Source organism: Plecotus auritus (genome assembly GCF_963455305.1).
Source record: "Plecotus auritus genome assembly, chromosome: 1".
Lineage (NCBI taxonomy): Eukaryota > Metazoa > Chordata > Mammalia > Chiroptera > Vespertilionidae > Plecotus > Plecotus auritus.
Window position 1 is genome coordinate 121,992,516 of NC_137770.1, and position 20,659 is coordinate 122,013,174.

A 20,659-nucleotide genomic window follows, 5' to 3' on the forward strand; every position below is an offset into this window, starting at 1 on the left:
AGGTACAGAACCAAATAGGTCATGGAGGAGAGGGTTGACATTGATTTTTGGGGACCTGGTAAGTATTAGGGAGTTATTAGGAAATGCACATTGAAAAGGAACAGTGAGTTTGCTATGTGGAATAGTTAGCCGCTATCTTGTTTTTTATTTTAAAAGTTTTAGATTCTATATTTGAAGACTTATAGCCATCAGTTTTTAACAGCTGACAAAAGATTTGCTCACAACTGGTTACAAAGCTTTTGGGGCTTTTACCGGATTTCTTGAAGATGGCAAAGATGAGTTTAGTTGCATGCTCTCTGGATCCACCCAGAGAGGCCACAAAGTCAGGGATGGAGGAAGAGAAGTAGTAAGGTTATATGTATTGGGAGTGTGTGGGGGTATTTGAAGCCCTGAGACTGAGGAGGTGGGACAGGGCTAAAAAGGGATTTGTTCCTGAGCCTGGACTGAAGCATTTAAGCTTGAGGGCTTTAGAAGGAATGGCCCTTGGTCTGAGAACTGGAGGAAAGGGACAGCCTACTGATGAGGAGTGTCAAGCTTCTGCTGCATCCTTGCCTAACAATTCTTCAGAGCACTGGCCACAAGCTTCTCACTTCTTTGTCTCAAATCAGCTAACTGGCTGAGTGAGTTTAGTTAAAAGTTAGTAATGCAGAAAAGCAAAGGTCAGGACAGTTGTCAGGATTGTAACGTTGGCTGGTTAATTACCTGGAACAGATGGTCTTTGTTACTGGGAGTGGTGTGCTTGTCAGACTTCAAAGGGGAATCAGGATGGTGCATCAGAAAATCAGTTGGGAAAAAGATTTTTTTTTTAAATATATTTTATTGATATTTTACAGAGAGGAAGGGAGAGGGATAGAGAGCTAGAAACATCGATGAGAGAGAAACATCGATCAGCTGCCTCCTGCACACCTCCCACTGGGGATGTGCCCGCAACCAAGGTACATGCCCTTGACCGGAATCGAACCTGGGACCCTTCAGTCCGCAGGCCGACGCTCTATCCACTGAGCCAAACCGGTTTCAGCTGGGAAAAAGATTTGACAAGCAACTTTAATCTCCTCTTGTTGCAAATATAGCTCATTTTAGAACTAGACTAGAGCCATTGTGGTTATCCTTGGTTTTATGCAAATTGCTTTGCATATCCTAAAGTCCTGAGCAAAAGTAGATGTGGTTTTTAGGTACATACTCCTGGGACAAAAGATTTTGCATTCAGAATTCCGGTGGGACTTTGCTTCGTGTCCGGGGATTGGTTTTTATTGCCCATCAGTGGGCTGGGTCCTACTCAGGCGAGTCGAATGAATTTATATGGTGCTTTGGGTGAGTGAAAATCTAGGACTCCGGTGCTAGGAGGACTGCCTGAGTGGTGGTTGTCTTTAGAACTAGGAACATCACTTGGGGTTTGGGTGGGGATTGTTAAGAGGCAATGTGAATGCCCCACCCATCGCAGATATTTGTAGCTTTGAGACAACTTTTCATACAAAGATCTGATTTACTGAGGCTCTAAACTAGGAGTCAGTTGTTTATATCACTGGAAGGTGGTTACAATTTTCTTTTGAGTAAGCTCCTTCTGGGCATGTAAAATGATAATATTTATAGGATTATCAGGAAAGCTGTCCAGGTAGAAACTAGGCCAGTGTGAGGGAGGTCTGCTTAGACTGGATGTCTGGGAATTACATGCATTGGGTCTGAGGTTTTAACTTGCTCATGGTTCCGTGAGCCCTTTGCCTGACTTGAGGAATACCTGCATGGTCAGAGTATGCAGGGCTCCCTGTGGCTTGTGCACAAAACGTGCATATTGAGTTAATGTGTAAGCAGGAAACGGCCTCCTGTGCCAAGCAGTGTAGAACATCCCAGGCTTCTCAAACTCATCACGCTCTTCAATTCCCCTGGACCCAGGACCTCAGAAGCCATGTCGAAGCCCCATAGTGATGTCGGGACTGCCTTCATTCAGACGCAGCAGCTGCATGCAGCCATGGCTGACACGTTTCTGGAGCACATGTGCCGCCTGGACATTGATTCGCCGCCCATCACAGCCCGGAACACTGGCATCATTTGTACCATCGGTGAGTGGGTGTATCCCTCCTCTAAAACAAGGCTTCATGTGAAATGATCTTTTCTCCTAAAAAGAATAAATGTAGCAAACCTGGGTGGTGAGTGAGATTCTACACAGATTCTTGTGGGAACTCAGATCATAGGAAGCTGCAATAAAGAATTAGTATGCTTTGTTTCTGCTAACAGTAAAATTAAGAAGGTATCTCCCTTCTAGTATCTCTGTAGGATCATCTCCAAGACCAAGGATAGATCTTCTTGTCATTCTCTGTGCAACCAAGATTCTGTGGTTGGACATCTAGCTTCAGGGAGAGCAACACATTAAGAGTTCTTTAATCCTAAGCAAGTTTCAAGTATTAATCCTTTGAATAATTAAGACTTAAGTCTTTAAAACTTTGTTTACTAGGCCCTGCTTCCCGATCGGTGGAGATGTTGAAGGAGATGATTAAGTCTGGAATGAATGTGGCTCGCATGAACTTTTCTCATGGAACTCACGAGGTGAGCCTTGGCTGGGCAGTTTGGCCACTGAGATGGCTTGTAAGATGCAGTGTTTATCTGGCACCAGTGGACCAGGCAAGAACGAGGCTGGGGTTTACAGCCAGTGGGAAAATGGCCTTCACTAGCCTATTCCTTCTCTCCTTTTCCCCTCTCCTGCCATCTCAACTGGCCATGTCGCCTTAAACAAAGACTTTTGTCAATGGCCATGGTTCTCCCACATACCTGGGCTACCATTAGTCCTCACAAAGGAAAGTGGAAGGATTCTATTGGAACCCTCCCTGAGCCATTAAGTGTCCTGGCCACAGGGCTTGACACTCCCACACAGGGTTTCTGTACTAGCTCATAATGCAGAAGGTCACCCTGCATGTTGATTCTGGCCTATTTTAGACCAAGATAATTGGGCAGGTCCAGGAGAAGGGTTTCCACTATGGCAAGTTAAGGACTGAGTTTAAAGCAGTAGCAGGTGCCCCGTTAGCACAGTAGGTAGTGCATCCGTCTCACAAAGCACTAACACTGTCTGGCATTTAATTCCCCACTTCATCAGCATTGTGTTCCCAATCTCTCCCTTCCCAAGGGTTCAAGTCCTAACACTTTCCCAGGAAGCTGGTTGGATTGTATTAGTGCTGGGGTTGTTTATAAGCTGACTTGACCTGTGGACACTGGCCTTACCAGGGACCAGGTGGCAGCTATTGGGAACTCCTCCATTCCTGCTTCTACTCCCAAGGTCAGAATGCCTTTTTAAAGCCTCCAGGCTCAACCATAGGTCCTGGGATTTCACACTGGCATTGATAGAAGAGTAATGGATGAGGCAAACTTTCCCTGGTCTTTTGTTGTTGTTGTTGTTGTTGTTGTTGTTAATCCTCACCTGAGGATATTTTTCCATTGATTTTTGGGAGAGTAGAAGAGAGAGGGAAAGACAGAGAGAAACATCGACTGGTTGCCTCCTGCATGAGCCCCGACCAGGGTCTGGGCCGGGGAGGAGCCTGCAACCAAGGTACATGCCCTTGACCTGATGGACTTTGGTCCACAGGCTGACACTCTACCCACTGAGCCAAACCGACTAGGGCCAAACTTTCCCCACTCTTGACTTCTGTACTTCCTATTCAGAATAAAGAGAATGCTACCCTATATGGTCAGGGGGTGAGGGGCTGCCCTCTGGTATTTGGAAGTTGGTGTTAAGTTTAGACTAAAATTAAACTCTCAGGAAGAGCAATCCAAGAGGTGAATTCCTCCTCTCTGGAAACATGAGACTTCATCATAGGTTCCCAACCCATTTTCCATAAACAGCCTATGGCCTGGCAGGTAGCCGGCCTCCAAATGTCATGGGGACCTGACCAAGTTCAGAACTGCTCAGCAGGCACCTCTGGCAGTTAAAACACACCATGACATTCCCTAATTTTTCAAAGGTTGGGGTCCTCCACAGGAGTCACCAGGAATTATTTAGCCCAAAAAGAGAGCTAAAGACATTAGTGAAAATGGGTTCACTATTGATCCCTGCTGCTGGATCAGGGATTCAGGGTCTCCTGTGTGCAGGGGAGGGAGCAGAAATAGAGTTTAAGATGTTGACCTTTAACTGAGCTTTGTGGCCTCTTCCATCCAGTAAAATAAAACCACACAGCCCTGAAATGGCCAGGGCAAGTGCTGTCTGTTGCACCTGCTGGATGGGGGCTGGCTCTAGGATTTAACTTAAAGAGACATTTGGAGGTAATCTGTGCTTTAACTCTTATTCACAGATTAGAATTGAAATTAAAAAAAAAAAACACCAAGTCCCTCATGCAGGTTTATTTTCGGTTTTTGGCCAGGATGAGGTTGTCCCTGGGATCTGGACTTTGGAAACTGATCTGAAATTGTTCTAATCCTATATAATAAAGAGCAAATATGCTAATGGTCATTATACCGTGAGGCATAATGACCGATCACCAGGAGGGCAGGGCAGCAAGCTTCTAGCAGCGAGCTATGAGCTGGGGAGAGCTACAGGAGGGCAGGGCAGCGAGCTACCTGCAGTGGAGAGCTATGAGCAGCGGTGGGTCGGCAGGCCAGCTGAGGCAAGCAGCAGCAAGATACTCGCGCACGAATTCGTGCTCAGGGTTACTAGTATTATATAACTAGAGACCCAGTGCATGAACATTTGTACACTAGGGGTCAGGGGGGAGGGGCCTCAGCCCAGGCTGCACCCTTTCAAAGTCCAGGAGCCCTCGGGGGATGTCGAACTGATGGCAGGGAGCCCTAAGCTGTAATCTGGCCTCCCTCTGCGGCCGGCCCTGCCTCCCATTGCCACCCTGCACCCCATCGCTGCCCTGCCGCCGCCACCACCACCACCACCACCACCACCACCACCACCACCACCACCACCACCACCACCGGTTGCCTTTCTCTGCAGGAAGTGACCAAAGGTGACTGGTGGGCTGGCCCTGCCCCCATCGCTGCCCTGCCACTGCCACTGGTGGCCTGCCTCTGCAGGAGGCTAGGGCGACGGTGCCTGCCAGCAAGCAACTGGCCCCGCCCCCCCATCACACCACTGCTGCTGGTCATGCCCCCGCTCCCCGATTACCATCCTCTTCCTCTGCCCACTGGCATCTGCCTTGGCTGGCCTGGTGCCACCTGCTTGCTGGCCCTGCCCCCCTGCCAGCTGGCCGTTTGGTCAATTTGCATATTAGGCTTTTATTATATAGGATGTAATGTAAACAAGTTATACTTTTACTGTACATCATGGCTCTTGACTAGCAACTGGGGCTCTTAACATTTTAAGTACTCTTCTAAGCAGAACATTGAAATTGCTTTTTCTCCCTCACTCTGACAGAGGAATATCCACTGTCTGCATTTCATTTCTTCACAGCTTTACCACAGTATTTCTAGCCCCCACTTTTATCACTTCACATGGGCAAGATGTGTTGTTACTGAACATGTGGTCCCATAATGCCATTTTGGCCAGAAATACTGACTTGACCAACCTAAATTTAGACTTTTCCACAAGGGCAGCATTGAGTGACGCAATTCTTTACCAATTCGTAACATCCAACAAAGCCACAGCCACAGTGTAAGACTTCAGTACGCCTACCAAAAAATGACCAACTTAGTGGATTTGGTAATATAATACCTGATTATCTAATTGGTATGTGTATATGATTTTGTCTACAAGACATAAATGCATGTTTATTTAAAAACACTGATGTGGGCTGGCATGGCTCTGTTGTTGAATGTCGACCTATAAACCAGGAGGTTGTGGTTCGATTCCTGCTCAGGGCACATGCCCAGGTTGCGGACTGAATCCCCAGTGTGGGGGGCAATCAGGAGGCAGCTGATTGATGATGCCCTCTCATCATTAAATGTTTCTATCTCTCCCTCTCCCTTCCTCTGAATCAGTAAAAATATTTTTTCAAAACAAAAGAAATATGCTAATAATTAAAAAATATATTAGGCCACCAAAAAAAACTAAAGTTTCATAAAGTAGAAATTATATAAACCACATTCTCTGGCTTATCTTTTTATGGAAATTGAGAATAAAGTCTAATATAGTAATCAGAAAACTTGTAAACTTAAATCCACTGTCAGAAAGCAAGAGTCTGAAAGTAAGTGAAATAAATACTTATTTAATACAAAATACTAGGGGGAAAACCTAAAATAACTTTAAAAGGCTGAAAGAAAGGAATTGACTTAAAAGTATAGTTTAATGAAGTAGAAAATAAATTTGACAAATTGAGCCACGAGCTGATTCTTTGGGGCAAAAAAAGAAAAAGTGAAAACCAGTAAAGCAAAAACTGGAAAGCCTGGTCAAGATTGAGGATACATAGAAAAGGAACTGTTTCCTATTGAAATGAAATTGAGTATTTCCCAAGAAGTAGAAAATATTAACAGACTAGCAGCCTTCAGAAAATGAAAAAATGATTGTAAGATTTCCCTCTGCTCAGAACACCAGGCCCAAATGATTTTGATGGTTGAATTGTATCTCTCCATCAGGAAGAGTTAAATCCTTTGTTATTCTGTTCCAGTGCATAGATAAGTGTAGAAATATTGCCAACATGTTCTTTAAAACCCTGATGCTAAAATGAGACAAGGACAATAGCAAAACCAGACAGGTTAGTACTAAAGGTTAGTACACTAGACCAGTCTCACTTAGAAAGATGCAGAAAACATAAATAAAATTTAACAGTCTAAATCCAGTAGTATATTAAAATCATGACCCTGACCAAGTAAATTTTATTCTAGACACACAGTTCACATTGTGATTAAAGTGTGATCAGTGAGTAGAAGATGATAATATGTAACATTCATTAAATAATTACTGTGCTCATTTCTGTTATAAGTACTTCATGTATTCTCTTACATCAATTCTGAAGAAAATGTATTTGACAGTATTCAACACCCATTTCTTTAAATTATTTCTGTATTCTATTCTGTACTATTTTATTGCAAGTCAGCAATAGAAATTTTCATAACTTACAATAAGGACCTCTACCTCAAAAAAGCCAATGGTCCTCATTATAAAGTACGCCTGAATTAGAAGCTGAGGATTTTCAGACACAAGCTTTAGGCAACACCATGCTTGGAGATTAAGCTCTGGTTTAGCTCTTCTCTCTGGCCTCCTACTTGCAGGAGCTGCTCTCCTGGGCAGTGGTGGTTAAAGGACAAGGCCCACACAGTGCTCAGTGGGGTGCTTCTATTATCAGCAATGTCATATTGATTACACTTTTTAAGAACTTTTGACATCTTAGCTTTGAGTCAAATGGTAATAGCAAATGGAAAGAAAAAGGGCTTAAGAAAGAAGATTGGCCCAGCCGGAGTGGCTCAGTGGTTGAGTGTCAACCTATGAACCAGGAGGTCACAGTTCGATTCCTGGTCAGGGCATGTGCCTGGGTTGTGGGCTCAATCCCCAGTGTGGGATGTGCAGGAGGCAACTGACCAACGATTCTTTCTCATCATTGATGTTTCTATCTCCTTTTCCCTCTCCCTTTCTCTGATATCAATAAGGAAGGAAGGAAGGAAGGAAGGAAGGAAGGAAGGAAGGAAGGAAGGAAGGAAGGAAGGGAGGAAGGGAGGAAGGGAGGAAGGAAGAAGATTGAAGTCAGGATTGTTGCAAGGGAGAAATGAAAATTGCAAAGGGCATTTAGTTCAGAGAAAAGCATATTTCCATCTTTCCCTATTCCACTTCATTCTCTAGAAAGTAATTGTGAAAATAGGCCTGCATGACCTTAGGAATAGGCCGCCTTTTATTTAGCTTGGGCCACTGTTACTTAAGTAAATAACTTTAGGTTTGAATTGTAGCTGGAATCAATAGAGGAAAAGCTCAGAATTACCAAATCTACTCAGCATCTGATTGACAGACCAGTATTATCCAAACAAGCCTGGACCTTTTACTCCTATTTTCTGCTTTATTTGATGAGTTCTGAGACAGAGAGAACCATTGAGGGGACACAGGCTTTCTCTCCCCCACCCCCCCGCCGCCCCCAAATTATTGGGAAGAAGGAAAGACATTTTAGTACATAAACCTTACAATCAACCAGGCCAAAGATACATGATGCCAATAATAGTTGCAAAGTTCCTCTTTGTTTTTGAAATACAACAGAAAATACCAAATATAAGAAATGGAAAAAGTGTTGCAAATGCTTCTGAGGAGTAGAACTAGAGGTATAAGAGGAAGTACTCTTTTTTTTTCTTTTTTTAATAATTCTTTATTGTTGAAAGTATTAACATATGTCCCCTTTTATCCCCATTGATCCCATCCAGCACCCCCCCCCAACCCCCGGCCTTAAGCACCCTATTGTCTGTGTCCATGAGTTATGCATATATGCATACAAGTTCTTTGGTTGATTACCTCCCCCACCCCCACCCTGCCCCTTCCCCCGCCTTCCCTCTGAGATTCCGAATTCTGTTCCATGCTGGATCCACTCCCTTCATCAGTTTATTTTGTTACTTAGATTACACATATGAGTGAGATCATGTGATACTTGTCTTTCTCCAACTGACTTATTTCACTTAGCATAATACTCTCCAGGTCCCTCCATGCTGTCTCAAAGGGTAAGAGATTCTTCTTTGTTACTCCTGCATAGTATTCCATGGTATAAATGTACCACAGCTATTTTATCCACTCATCTGCTGATGGGCACTTGGGCTATTTCCAGATCTTAGCTATTATAAATTAGGGACACAGGCTTCTTTTTTTTTTTTTTTAATATATTTTATTGATATTTTACAGAGAGGAAGGGAGAGGGATAGAGAGCTAGAAACATTGATCAGCTGCCTCCTGCACACCTCCCACTGGGGATGTGCCCGCAACCAAGGTACATGCCCTTGACCGGAATCGAACCCGGGACCCTTCAGTCCGCAGGCTGACACTCTATCCACTGAGCCAAACCGGTTTCGGTGGGACACAGGCTTCTTTATGTTGAGACATGTTTACACCCATGCCTTTGATGGTTTTTTGTGGCAATACTCTGAAAAGTTTCTAAGATTTACCCTTCAAGTGAATGAGTGCTGTGGTAGAAGTGGTGGAAGCCAAGGAGCTTGAAATAAGCAGGGTGGGTACTCAGTGCACGGATGGCACTGAGACCAGACCAGCAGTCGCCAACCGGTAGTCCTTGGAACACTGGTGGTCCGTGAGGTCTGAAAGGTTGGCGACCGCTGGACTAGACAATGGTGGAGGAGGCCTAGAACATCCACAGGTCTTTCTTGAGTGATCAGCATCAGCTCCAGTGCTAGATCCTGACCTAGCATGTGGGAGGACGCTTATCATTTCCCCTCCTTTCTCCCAGTACCATGCAGAGACCATCAAGAATGTGCGCACAGCCACTGAAAGCTTTGCTTCTGATCCCATTCTTTACCGGCCAGTTGCTGTGGCCCTGGACACTAAAGGACCTGAGATCCGAACTGGGCTCATCAAGGGCGTGAGTATCTTGGGGAGAGGTGAGAGGGAAGGTGCAGGAGTCGGTGCCCAGAGATGTCCTCAGCTGTCTCTGCTGTCCTGGAAGCCACATTCCTCAGAGTTTAGGAGTATAAATGAAGGTTGTATTCATCGCTGTAACGATGTTGATTTAATCTACTTGGCTAAGAAACGATACTAAAAAAGGAACCCTTTTTACTCTAAAAAAATTACTTTCAAATCTCTACCTTTGGGGAGCAATTTGTCTCTTTTCCCCTGTCATTAAATAGCATAACTAGAACATTGTAGGCATTGCTGGGGTTATTTCTTTGAAATATACTAAGTTAGGCAATATGATTAGTCCTCAAGGAAAAATCTTTACTGTTACTTCTACACAAGATTTGAGCATTGTTCCCTGGAGGAAAGCATTTCTTTCCCTGCCAAAAGGGCCTGCGTGGCCTCTGAAGTTTAGACTTGGAGCTTACTCTCTTGTCTGCAGAGCGGCACCGCGGAGGTGGAGCTGAAGAAAGGGGCCACTCTCAAGATCACTCTGGATAATGCCTACATGGAAAAGTGTGACGAAAACACCCTGTGGCTGGACTATAAGAATATTTGCAAGGTGGTGGAAGTGGGCAGCAAGATCTATGTGGATGATGGACTTATTTCTCTGCAGGTGAAGGAGAAAGGTATGTTTAAAACCGGCTTCCATCTCTAAATTTCGTTGCTTTGCCTCCCCACCTACTCCATTTCACATAGGTGCTGACTTCCTGATAACAGAAGAGAGGTAGCTTATTTGGCTGACAGCAAGATTGAGTCTGTATTCCCTGGAATTCCCTTTATAATATCTTCTTATCTTCAAAAGAAGACTTGAGTCCTGCTTAATCATGCTCTTGGGGAGTATATAAGATTTCTTTTTATGCATCCTCACTGCTTTGAGCTTCCTGCTTCTTTCCTCCATCCATCAATGTGATATTTACAGGACTCCAGTGTTTCTGGGAATGATAGCTCATTTAAGTGCCAGGCACTATTCTAAGCATTTTACATGATAATATGTTTAAACTTTAAGACAACCTTTTGAGGAGGTATTATTCCTATTTAACATGTGAGGAAACTGAGGCACAGAGAGGTTAATTGACTTGCCCAAGGTTACACAGTCAGTGGAATTGGGATTTGAACTCTGGCAGTATGACTCCAGCTGCCCATGATGTGTTGCTTCCCAGTTCATTGTACTGGGGACAGAGGCAGCGGCTTTTCGTTTCTCCCCTTCCTGTTGAGGACACGTGCCCTCGTTGCCCTGCCTCCCCACCTACTCCATTTTACACAGGTGCTGACTTCCTGATAACAGAAGTGGAGAACGGTGGCGCTTTGGGCAGCAAGAAGGGTGTGAACCTCCCTGGGGCTGCAGTGGACCTGCCTGCCGTGTCAGAAAAGGACATCCAGGATCTGAGGTTTGGGGTGGAGCAGAATGTAGATATGGTGTTCGCATCTTTCATTCGCAAGGCATCTGATGTCCATGAGGTCAGGAAGGTCCTGGGAGAAAAAGGAAAGAATATCAAGATAATCAGCAAAATCGAAAATCATGAAGGAGTTCGGAGGTAAGTCCCACCATCTGTCCCCAGCTTCTTCTGCCCCAGCTCAGCTCTCTGAGGAAACAGGTGTATCCTCTGAGTACCTGGCTGCCTGTGCATCAGAACGCAGACTTAGCTTGTTCCAGACCCACCGAACCAGAATACCTGCAGGGGAGAAGTGGAAGATGTTGATACAATATTTTATAAAAGCTTTCCTGGTGATTGGAATGCCAGCATCATGTTATTGTTCCAGAGACCGAGGGATCAGCCTTGGAGAGGACAGGGTCACTGCTCACGGGATCAGGAGCCATCGTGCTATATGCCTAACCAGGAGTACTACCTGTGTTTGCTGGAATGTGGGGGCCACCCGGAGGAAAGGCAGCAGGCTCTTAAGAAAGGGCCATGTGGAAGGAAGCTCAGGGCCTGGAGCTGATACTGAAGATTATAGCTTCCTAGTCTTCACTTAGAAAGCAGCTGGCTCGGTGACCGGGCTAGCTCTGGCATGATATCAGCTTCCTGGAGTGGGGCATGTGGTTCTCCTCTAGGCCTAGATTGTCCCAGCTCAGCTCACAACCTCCCCAGTGCCCACCAACTAGAGCCAAATGATTGTGGCCAGCGTGGTAACATCTTTTCTTCGTTTCATACTAAAAACAACTCAATGCAGCTAAAACCCTAGACCTACTCGTGGATTAGGCATGTGCTTGTGGAGGATGGAAGGAGCAGCCCTACCCACTGCTGTGACCTTGTGGTCCTTGACTTTGTGTAGATGTCCTTTGTATTAGGCAGTTTGGGGTCCTCCCTCTGCCATCCGGATAAGCCAGCTGACCTTGGACCCAGGCCAGGCAGAGCCATATGTCCTCTTACCCTTCAGCAAGTTGGAGTGGGGGCAGCCTCAAGGAGCAGCCCTCGGGCTCCTTGGCTGGAAGAGGCCATGGACCTTTGTGTTTGGAGCTTTTCGCAGGCCTTAGGTTTCCTTTCTGCCTTGGGAGTGTAGATAGCAGAGAGACCTCAGGAGGGGCTACATAAGATGCAGATGGAAAAGAAATGAGCCCGTGGGACTTGAGAGGAAACCTCACCCCCTCCCCTGTCCCTAATGAAGTAGCCATACTAGTACTGAAGAAACCCAGCAGGCTAAACTGTTGGGCCACTCTAGGGAATGAGGTAGCTGGAACTCCCACCTCCATGCATCAATGATGACATTATGGGTGGCGGTTCTGCAAGGACAGCTAAGGCAGAGGATCCCAGGAAAAGTTCCTTTGCATTACCATACCGGTGACCCCTGTTCCACATAACCTCTCTCTTTCCACCTTTCCATCAGGTTTGATGAGATCCTGGAAGCCAGTGATGGGATCATGGTGGCTCGTGGTGATCTAGGCATTGAGATCCCTACAGAGAAGGTCTTCCTTGCTCAAAAGATGATGATCGGGCGGTGCAACCGAGCTGGGAAGCCTGTCATCTGTGCCACGCAGGCATGTGCCTCTTCTCACTACAGATACTTTCACTGTTTCTTCCACAGACCCTTCCCCACGTCACAAACACATACACACATACATTCCTTTCCCCCTGTGCACCTACACAAAGCCATACTCTGTGTACATACACACTCTCCAGGGAGTCAGCTTGCAGTCATTCATCTCTGAAGACAGCCCAGGCCATGTCTCACTAATGCTCTGTCTCCTCCCAGATGCTGGAAAGCATGATCAAGAAGCCCCGTCCCACACGGGCTGAGGGCAGTGATGTGGCCAATGCAGTCCTGGATGGAGCTGACTGCATCATGCTGTCTGGAGAGACGGCCAAAGGGGACTACCCCCTGGAGGCTGTGCGCATGCAGCACCTGGTGAGTTCTTGGGGCCTGCCTCTCTCCCAAGCTCAGGCTCGGGCTGGGATGGAGGCAGCTCTTATACAGAGCCATGCCTTTTATTTAGGCTTCTGCACCACGTTTTTTATTATCCTTCAAATCGCAACATGAGTGAGGGGGTGTGTGTGTCTTGTTTTTTTCTGTTCTGCCTTCCCTCCCACAGCCCCCCTCCTATTTCCCTCTGTTTTGGAGTTTTCTCCTTCATCAGACATAGCACAATCACTCTGGCTTCTTCCCTTGGCTCAAGTATCGAGATACTTGTACCTCTTCCTCTGGACAGCCCAGAGGACCTAGTACCTCTGCCCTACTCTGGAAAAGGCCAAGGCCTCCTGCTCCTAGCCATCCTCTTTGTTTGGCATCCATTTGATTCCCTACCTGTCCCACAGACAGGGGCCTCCTCCACAGGGGCCTATACTGGAGACTGTTGTCCACACTGAGTTGACTGTGAGCTGGCCTTGCATGGTGCCTGCAGCTGGACCTGCTGTGCTGAGCGGTTGCACTCACCTCAGACTAAAAAGTGAGGTTAAGTGACAGGCGACAGGTTCCCAAATAGAGACTGGTGGAAGGATGGCTGATCCTGCCTGGTCCTGAGTGAGAGCATCTGGTAGAGTCTTGGAGGTGACTCTTCCCCCTCTTCTTTCCGCCCCCCGCCCCCTGTCCAGGGAGATAACTAGCTTTTCAAGGCTTTTCTGCTCTGCATGTCCCACTGCTTGGTTGTGTGTCACGGCTTGTCTGCTCCTGCTCTAGAACTTACTGAAGCGTTAACGTAGGAACCAGCTATCAGGGTTACAATGCCTGAGAAAATGAATGCTACAAATTAACTTGCCCACAATAGTCTTAGGTCAGTGTTTATAATGTGTAGCTCAGTGAATTTGTATCTTATCCTGAAATGTGTTTTCTTTAACTTCCTACTTCCTTTCAATCAACAAAGGACCCCATGCCCTTTGTGCAACACCTCCTCTCCTGCATTCCCCAAAAAGAACCTCTGGACTAGGTATCTTCCTTTCCTCCATTCTCTGTGTCCAATTATTAGGTTTAACTAGCTTCCAGAGAAGATGTCATTTATAATTTCATACCTTTTCAGTGGTGAACTGAAACGTCTTAACAAAAGTTGTCCTTTGGGCTGTCTTCAGCTTCCTTCATGGATTTCCCCATGAGGAAATCCTGTCCCTGGCATGTCTGTGTACCTTGGCCCTGGCGAGTATGCACCCCGTTTGTGAGACAAGCTTGCTGTTCTGATCCTCGGGTACCCTGAGCCATTCTCTCTCCCAGGAGACAGTGGGCCTTGAACCAGTGACCTCTGGAGTGGCTGCTGGTGTATTTATGGACCTCTCCACACATTACCAGTCTCTGATTTCCTTGCTTAAATGTATGGCCTCAGGTACAAGAGTGACCTGATTTACTGAACCATGAAACATGTAGGGACTTTAATGTGTCTCAAGGCCTTATCTGTAAAATGAACCAGATGGGATATGTTTAATTATAGACTTAGCATTAAATATTCACTGTAATTATTAAATGTTTGGTAAGTCCCTGTGTAGACTGATGTAATCTTCATAGCCTCTGTGAGATATAGAAGTCACCCAATTTATAGATGAGGATTACATGGTAATATAAAGCCTGAGTTTGAACCAATATCTGACTTCAAAGCCAGTGTTCTGTCCTGCACCATAACACTGTAATCTCACAGGAGGTAAGGCCAGGTCTCCACATGGGCTTGACTGGGGTCAGAGACTAAGAATCAGGCTCTGGGCTCTCACTTCATGTTCATTTTTTCCAGACCCCAATCTTTCCTATAACATATGGACACCTTAGAGAAAACTGCAGGGCTCGGATTGCATGGCCCTGCTCAAAAGATAAGTTATGGGGTCCAGGCCAGGTGGTGCTGGCCTGTCCTTTCCATGTCCCTAGTTAACACTGGCTGACAGCTTCTCTTAACTGTTAACTGCTTTCTCCTGTGTCTTAACTGATGCAGTAAATGGCCTGTAACTAAGGGCCAGGCAGTACCGGGTATGGTTCAGTTCCTGTTTCTGTTCTTCTCCCCTGTCCTTTGGGCTGCATGCATTCCATTCTTGAAGAGAGAAAACTAGTGAATCCTGCCACTTATCTGTCAAATTAATGAGATGATATTACTGATTCTTCCCTCACCCATTATTCTCTAAGCTGTTGGCTATTGCATTATAATCCTCTAAAGCTTAAATTTTCTAATTTTTAGTGTTATCTGAACAGGTGGTCTGTAAATAACTCAGTGGCATTCTCATGACTTTCAATTAGATTTTAATCAGATGTCTTGTTCAACTTTCCCCCACAGGCATCTGTCTCCACATGGCTGTTCGGTCATCCTGACAAATTTGCGTTTTCTCCCCTCCTGCTTAGAACGCAGTTAAGCCTCATGGCTTTCACTCATGTGTTTCCATGGGAGGCCATTGGAACACCCCTGTGCCCCATGCCACACCAAGCACTCCATGTGTGCATGGAAACTGGGCAGGAAGCCCTGGAGAACTAGACAGCCATGTGAGGAGGGAGGGCCTGTTTTCTTCGTGTAAGCTGTGTCATGAGGCAGTGTGATCAAGTCCTGCCAGGGAGTGGCCTGGGCTCGGTCTGGACATGTTTCCATGCTAAGGTACTGGAGCCTGCCACCATATTGTCTCCCTTCACCCCCATCCCCAATCAAAATTCCTTCCAGAATGGAAGGACCAGTTTCCCCTTTGATGGAGGGAAAGCAGCAGCAGTTGAGGCTGGAAATTCTTCACATATCCCTGAACTGACTTGTATCACCCTGCCTCGTTGCATCTGCCTGAAGGACAGATTTAGCCAATTAACCTAAGGTTACCTTCTCTTCTGATTAATTCCCCATTCTGTCTTTCCATGTTGTTGTCTCTCATATTTTTTCCCTCCTCCTTCCTTTTCCTCGCCTCCCTTCTCCCCTAAACCTTACAGATAGCTCGTGAGGCTGAGGCAGCCATGTTCCACCGCCAGCTGTTTGAAGAACTTGTGCGAGCCTCAAGTCACTCCACTGATCTTATGGAAGCCATGGCCATGGGCAGCGTGGAGGCTTCTTATAAGTGTTTAGCAGCAGCTTTGATAGTTCTGACGGAGTCTGGCAGGTAGGGCCCTAAAGGCAGGTAACTCTTTAGGATAATCAGCCTCTTGATCTAGCTGCTCTAGAAAACAGCCAGGGCCCAGCCCTGCACCTAGGGCCTGGGCTCAGAGCCTCTTTTTTTCATCTGCAGGAAGCTAGTCAAGGGAGCTCAGAGCAGGGCAGAACCAAAGGGCCTGTAGCTCGGTAGGCACAGGTGGTGTCACAGGCACCTGGTGAAGGACTGGTTCCTGCGAGTCTTGTTCTTGGTCAGCTCAGAACCTGCAGTGATTGGGTTCCTCTTGGCCTTTGTACCCAGGGATGTGTCCCTCACCAGCTGTCTGTGCAACTCTTCCCTTCCCTCTCCCATTGTGACACAGCTCTGACAAAGCTCTGTCCCCCTCTCGTTCCTCTGGACGGATGTTGCTCCCTTAGATTGCCCGTGAGGCAGAGGCCGCCATCTACCACTTGCAATTATTTGAGGAACTCCGCCGCCTGGCGCCCATTACCAGCGACCCCACAGAAGCCACCGCCGTGGGCGCCGTGGAGGCCTCCTTCAAGTGCTGCAGTGGGGCCATAATCGTCCTCACCAAGTCTGGCAGGTAGGAGGTGGCAGCAGCTCCCTGGGAATGCCCTGCTCAGTGGCACCTTTCCTTGGGGGTCCTGGGAGCAGTGCGTTGAACAATGCTCAGATGACACTGAGCCAAGGTAAGACCCTGCTGCCTGCCACCTGGACCCTGCAGGGAAGGAGCTCCCTCAGCCCCCAGGCCAAGATCCAGGAACGAGCAGAGCCCCCCTGGGCTCAGAGGACTCTAGGTAGCACTCAAAAGGCATGGGGGACCATTTGGCTTCAAAGCAAGTTTACACCATCAAGACTTCACTGCTTAACTACAGATAGACTGACAACAATTAATTACTTGGTATTTAAAGGCTGGTCTTCTAAAATAGTAGTAGACCTCCAGCTTTGCTTCTTTCAGTTATTGTATACTCTTTAAAAGCTCGGTTTGGAAAATTAGTGCTGTTCACTGACGTGCCCTTTGGTTGGTGCATGAGCCCCTCTCTGTCTTTGAACTCCGAAAACAAGTGATTTCTGGCCCAGGGAAGGTCACCATGTTGTCATGCAGCCAAGCTGGGGCCTGTTTGGCCATGGACTTAGGATCCCTGGGACAGTCTTGGGGTATGCTCCTCGTCCCTGCCCACAGGACAGCTTGGGTTTCCTGGAAGAGGAGCAGACAGGCAGTCCCCGTGCACTGAGAAGCAGCAGGAGGGGCTACCCAGACACTAGATCTATGCAGGTTCCTTCAGCAGAGAGTTCCGGGTAATCAGCCCCAACCGCTGGGGTTGACATTTATGAAAAGGTCCAACCTTTGCTATCTGGCTATTTTTAGCTCCTGTCTTCTTGGATTTCACTCTCAGCCTGTCCTGATTTCAGCAACTGCTTCCCTTTGAAAGTCTTGTAGAGGCCAGGCAGGCCTTAAGCTGGGCATTCTCTGCTGTAATATGGTGTAAGTTTCCTTGACACCTGTTGAGTGTCCTCATAGCTTGCCTTCTGGGGCCCAGTCACTCCTGCACACTCTTCTCCAACTCCTGAGACACATCTGCAACTGCAAGTATACAGGAAGTACCCAACACTGGGGCTTCAGAGGGGCCCCTACCTTCCAGAGGAACCTGCCCAAGCAGAGCCTCCCACACCAGCACTTCCAGTCCTGGTCTTGCCCTCACTTAGATACTCAGGTTTGACTCAATCTTTAGAGCTCAGTTGCTGGAACTGTTTCAGGACCTGGAGACCTGGGGGCCACATGGGGTCTCAGAGGGCCTAGCAGTATGGAAGGCAGCTTGTGTTGTAGATTCCCAGGGGGTTGGTAGGCTCTGTTCCTGTTCTTTGCAGATGTCAAGAGTTAGGTGCTGTTCACCTGCTGCTTGGCTTGTAGGAGTTACTGGCATCTAGAGAAATGGGTGCTGGTGAGCTTGGGTGAGGGCTGCCTCCCTGTGCCAGAATGGAAAAGTTCGGAGGGGGCATTCAGCCAACTATGGGCCACGTGAGGAAAGCGGGTGAAACTGATCATTCTGGGTCAGGAGAATTTCTGGGCCTATGAGGAGGGGTGGAGGGCAAATGGGTCTCACAACTATGAAGAGGAGTTACATGCTGTGGAAGATACAGGAAGAGGGGCTGCCCCAGCCATGGGAATTCCCACAGGGACCCAGGGGGTAGATATTTAAGTGGCCAAAGCCTCAGGCTGGCATAGTGAGTTGGATTAGAAGATGAACTGTTGAAGCCTCTGAGGGGCTTCCTGGGAGGTTTCTGGAACATTATTTAATAGTATCTTCTTCCTGTCCTTCATCCCCTCTCAGGTCTGCTCACCAGGTGGCCAGATACCGCCCCCGTGCTCCCATCATTGCTGTGACTCGTAATCACCAGACAGCTCGCCAGGCCCACCTATACCGAGGCATCTTCCCTGTGGTGTGTAAGGACCCAGTGCAGGAGGCCTGGGCTGAGGATGTGGACCTCCGGGTGACCTTGGCCATGAATGTTGGTGCGTAACTGGGAGCAAGGGCTAGAGCCTGTGGTGGAGGTGCTTGCACACTGAGCTCTCTGGGATGCTATGGAAAGGGAACATGCAGACCTTAGGGTGCAAGAGACCACTCTGATTCCTCCATCCCCATCCTTGAAGTGTTGGGCTGAGCCCAGGAAGGAAGAAGGCCTTTGAGTTGTGGGGCTGAACAGTCTAGTTTGTCTCCTCACTCTTCCAATCTAGGGCCCAAAGCCAAAGGACCTAGATAAGCAGGATTGTCCATTCTTTGGCATCTGCTCGTTATTGGGTTTTCTGTGTGTGTGTATGTGTTTAATAAAATTGGCCAGAGCTCCTGCACTGTGGGGTGGCACACACACAGATTATGTACTGATGTGGCCTTTGTCCCAGTGTAAGTGTAGGGTGCCATTGAATGAGAGGAAGCAGCTAGCTCTAACCTTGGGTCTCCATCCTCCAGTGTATAAAATGAGTGATGTCCAAGGTCCCTGCCAAGTCTGCCATCTGAATGATAGGGAAATCTCAGGACTGCCCTCATCCCCTTTACCTGGTTTTGAATCTGGGGCCACCTTGTGGTATAAAGAAGTAATAGTCAGCCAGCCCTGCTTGCTATCTCTGGGAGTGGGGAAATGTCCCAAGTTCATACCTGCCTGACTTGACATTTAATCACCCACATCTCTTCCTTTAGGCAAAGCCCGAGGCTTCTTCAAGAAGGGAGATGTGGTCATTGTGCTGACCGGGTGGCGTCCTGGCTCTGGCTTCACCAACACCATGCGTGTAGTGCCTGTGCCATGATGGGCCCCAGAACCCCTCCTCCAGCCCCTGTCCCATCCCCTCCCCCAACCCATCCCTTAGGCCAGCGATGCTTGCAGTGCTCACTTGGGGCTGTAGTGTGGCACCCATGAACTGGGGCTCCAGGGAAGAAGATTAAGGCCTTTGTAAAGCGTGGCTATTTTTAAGGCCCTGCTCAGGTGAGGTATAGTCCAGAGCCAGGCTGCCCATCTTACAGTCCTACCCAAGAAAGACAGACGGGTGCAGGACTGGAGGCTCCGAAGCCGAACATAGAGGGCAATAGCTCCTGCTTCTCCTCTGTGCACTCCATTCAGTTCCTGTAGAAATGGACACTCAGAGAACTCCCAAGCCTGGCCTGGGTCAGAAGATAGCTGGCTAGAGAGGGCAGTGGTTCCAGTTTCAGCACTCTGTCTGGCCCTGGCCTTCACTTGCTTCTTCAATCCCCTCAGCCTTCCCCCCTCGCATCTTGTGCACTGTGCACCTCTGTTCCTACACTCCACTCAGCTGTCACTGCAGACAAGCTCCATCCTCCACCTTCATTATCCCCACTACTGCAGATGCCTCTAGGCCTGTTGCTGTACAGCCTACCTGTATGTCAATAAACAGCAGCTGAAGCACCTGGTGCCTCTTTTTTCTGAAAGGGGTGGTGGTGATCCCTGCCCGCTGAGTAGGGCAAAAGAGCATGAGCCTCGTTCTCCTGGTGGGGACTTCCGAACAGCTCAGGCCACCTGTCATCCAGTCCATCTCCACAGTGCAGAGTTGCATAGTGAATTGGATTAGAAGGTGAACCATTAGTAGCTGACTTGCATAGGTTACCCCCTTTAGGCGGCTGTGTAAAAGCTCCTGAAGCCCTGGCTGGTGTGGTTCAGTTGGTTGAAATTTTTGTCCTGTTCACTGGTGTCATGGGCTTGATTCTAATCCGGGCCCATACCCAGGTTTTGGTATCCATCCCGATTGGGAAGCAAGTAATGTTTCTCTCTAAAATCAATACCCAAAACTGCAGCTGGGGAAATATTTTTAAAAATCCTCACCCAAGGATATGTCTTTATTGATTTTTAGAGCGAGAAAGCGAAACATTGATCAGTTGCCTCCCCTACAACCTGGTTATGTTCCCTGACGAATCAAACCTGTGACCCTTTGGTGCAAGCAAGGGACAGTGCTCCAGTCAACTGAGCCACGGCCCGGGCTGCTGCTGGGGAACTTATAATGGCTAGTTTGAATCAGATGAGAAGGCAGTGACCAGGGCCCCTTCCTCCTGTTCTGGTGGGTAAACTGGAGTGGTCCTTGCCCTGCCCTCCCCTTAGGCCTTCATGCAGTAGAGGCCCCTGATGGGAGCTGTAGGATGAGACCTGGCTCCTGAGACAGCTTCTGCTCCAGAGTTCCCAGAACAGTTTCAAACCTGGGCTCTGTTAGTGCCCCTTCCGTCTTCCTATGCCC

At 47.7% G+C, this 20,659-nt stretch overlaps 1 protein-coding gene across 6 annotated transcripts in view; it reads left to right on the forward strand.

The window, feature by feature from the left end:
- Positions 1–19,839, forward strand: part of PKM (pyruvate kinase M1/2) — a 29,958-nt gene extending 10,119 nt beyond the window's left edge. For 2 of the 6 annotated variants that reach the window (XR_013961575.1, XR_013961576.1), the window contains exons 2-12: positions 1,891–2,057; positions 2,450–2,541; positions 9,291–9,422; positions 9,897–10,083; positions 10,722–10,992; positions 12,284–12,434; positions 12,650–12,802; positions 15,764–15,930; positions 16,338–16,504; positions 18,255–18,436; positions 19,119–19,839. Coding sequence is in view for 4 of the 6 variants with exons in the window: in XM_080686929.1 (XP_080543055.1) it covers positions 1,891–2,057; positions 2,450–2,541; positions 9,291–9,422; positions 9,897–10,083; positions 10,722–10,992; positions 12,284–12,434; positions 12,650–12,802; positions 15,764–15,930; positions 18,255–18,436; positions 19,119–19,225 (1,609 nt within the window). In the remaining 2 variants the exon portion in view is untranslated. The remainder of the gene's footprint in view (positions 1–1,890; positions 2,058–2,449; positions 2,542–9,290; positions 9,423–9,896; positions 10,084–10,721; positions 10,993–12,283; positions 12,435–12,649; positions 12,803–15,763; positions 15,931–16,337; positions 16,505–18,254; positions 18,437–19,118) is intronic. The other 4 variants (XM_080686931.1, XM_080686929.1, XM_080686932.1 and 1 more) reach the window with 2 other exon arrangements.
- The last annotated feature ends 820 nt before the right edge of the window (positions 19,840–20,659 follow it).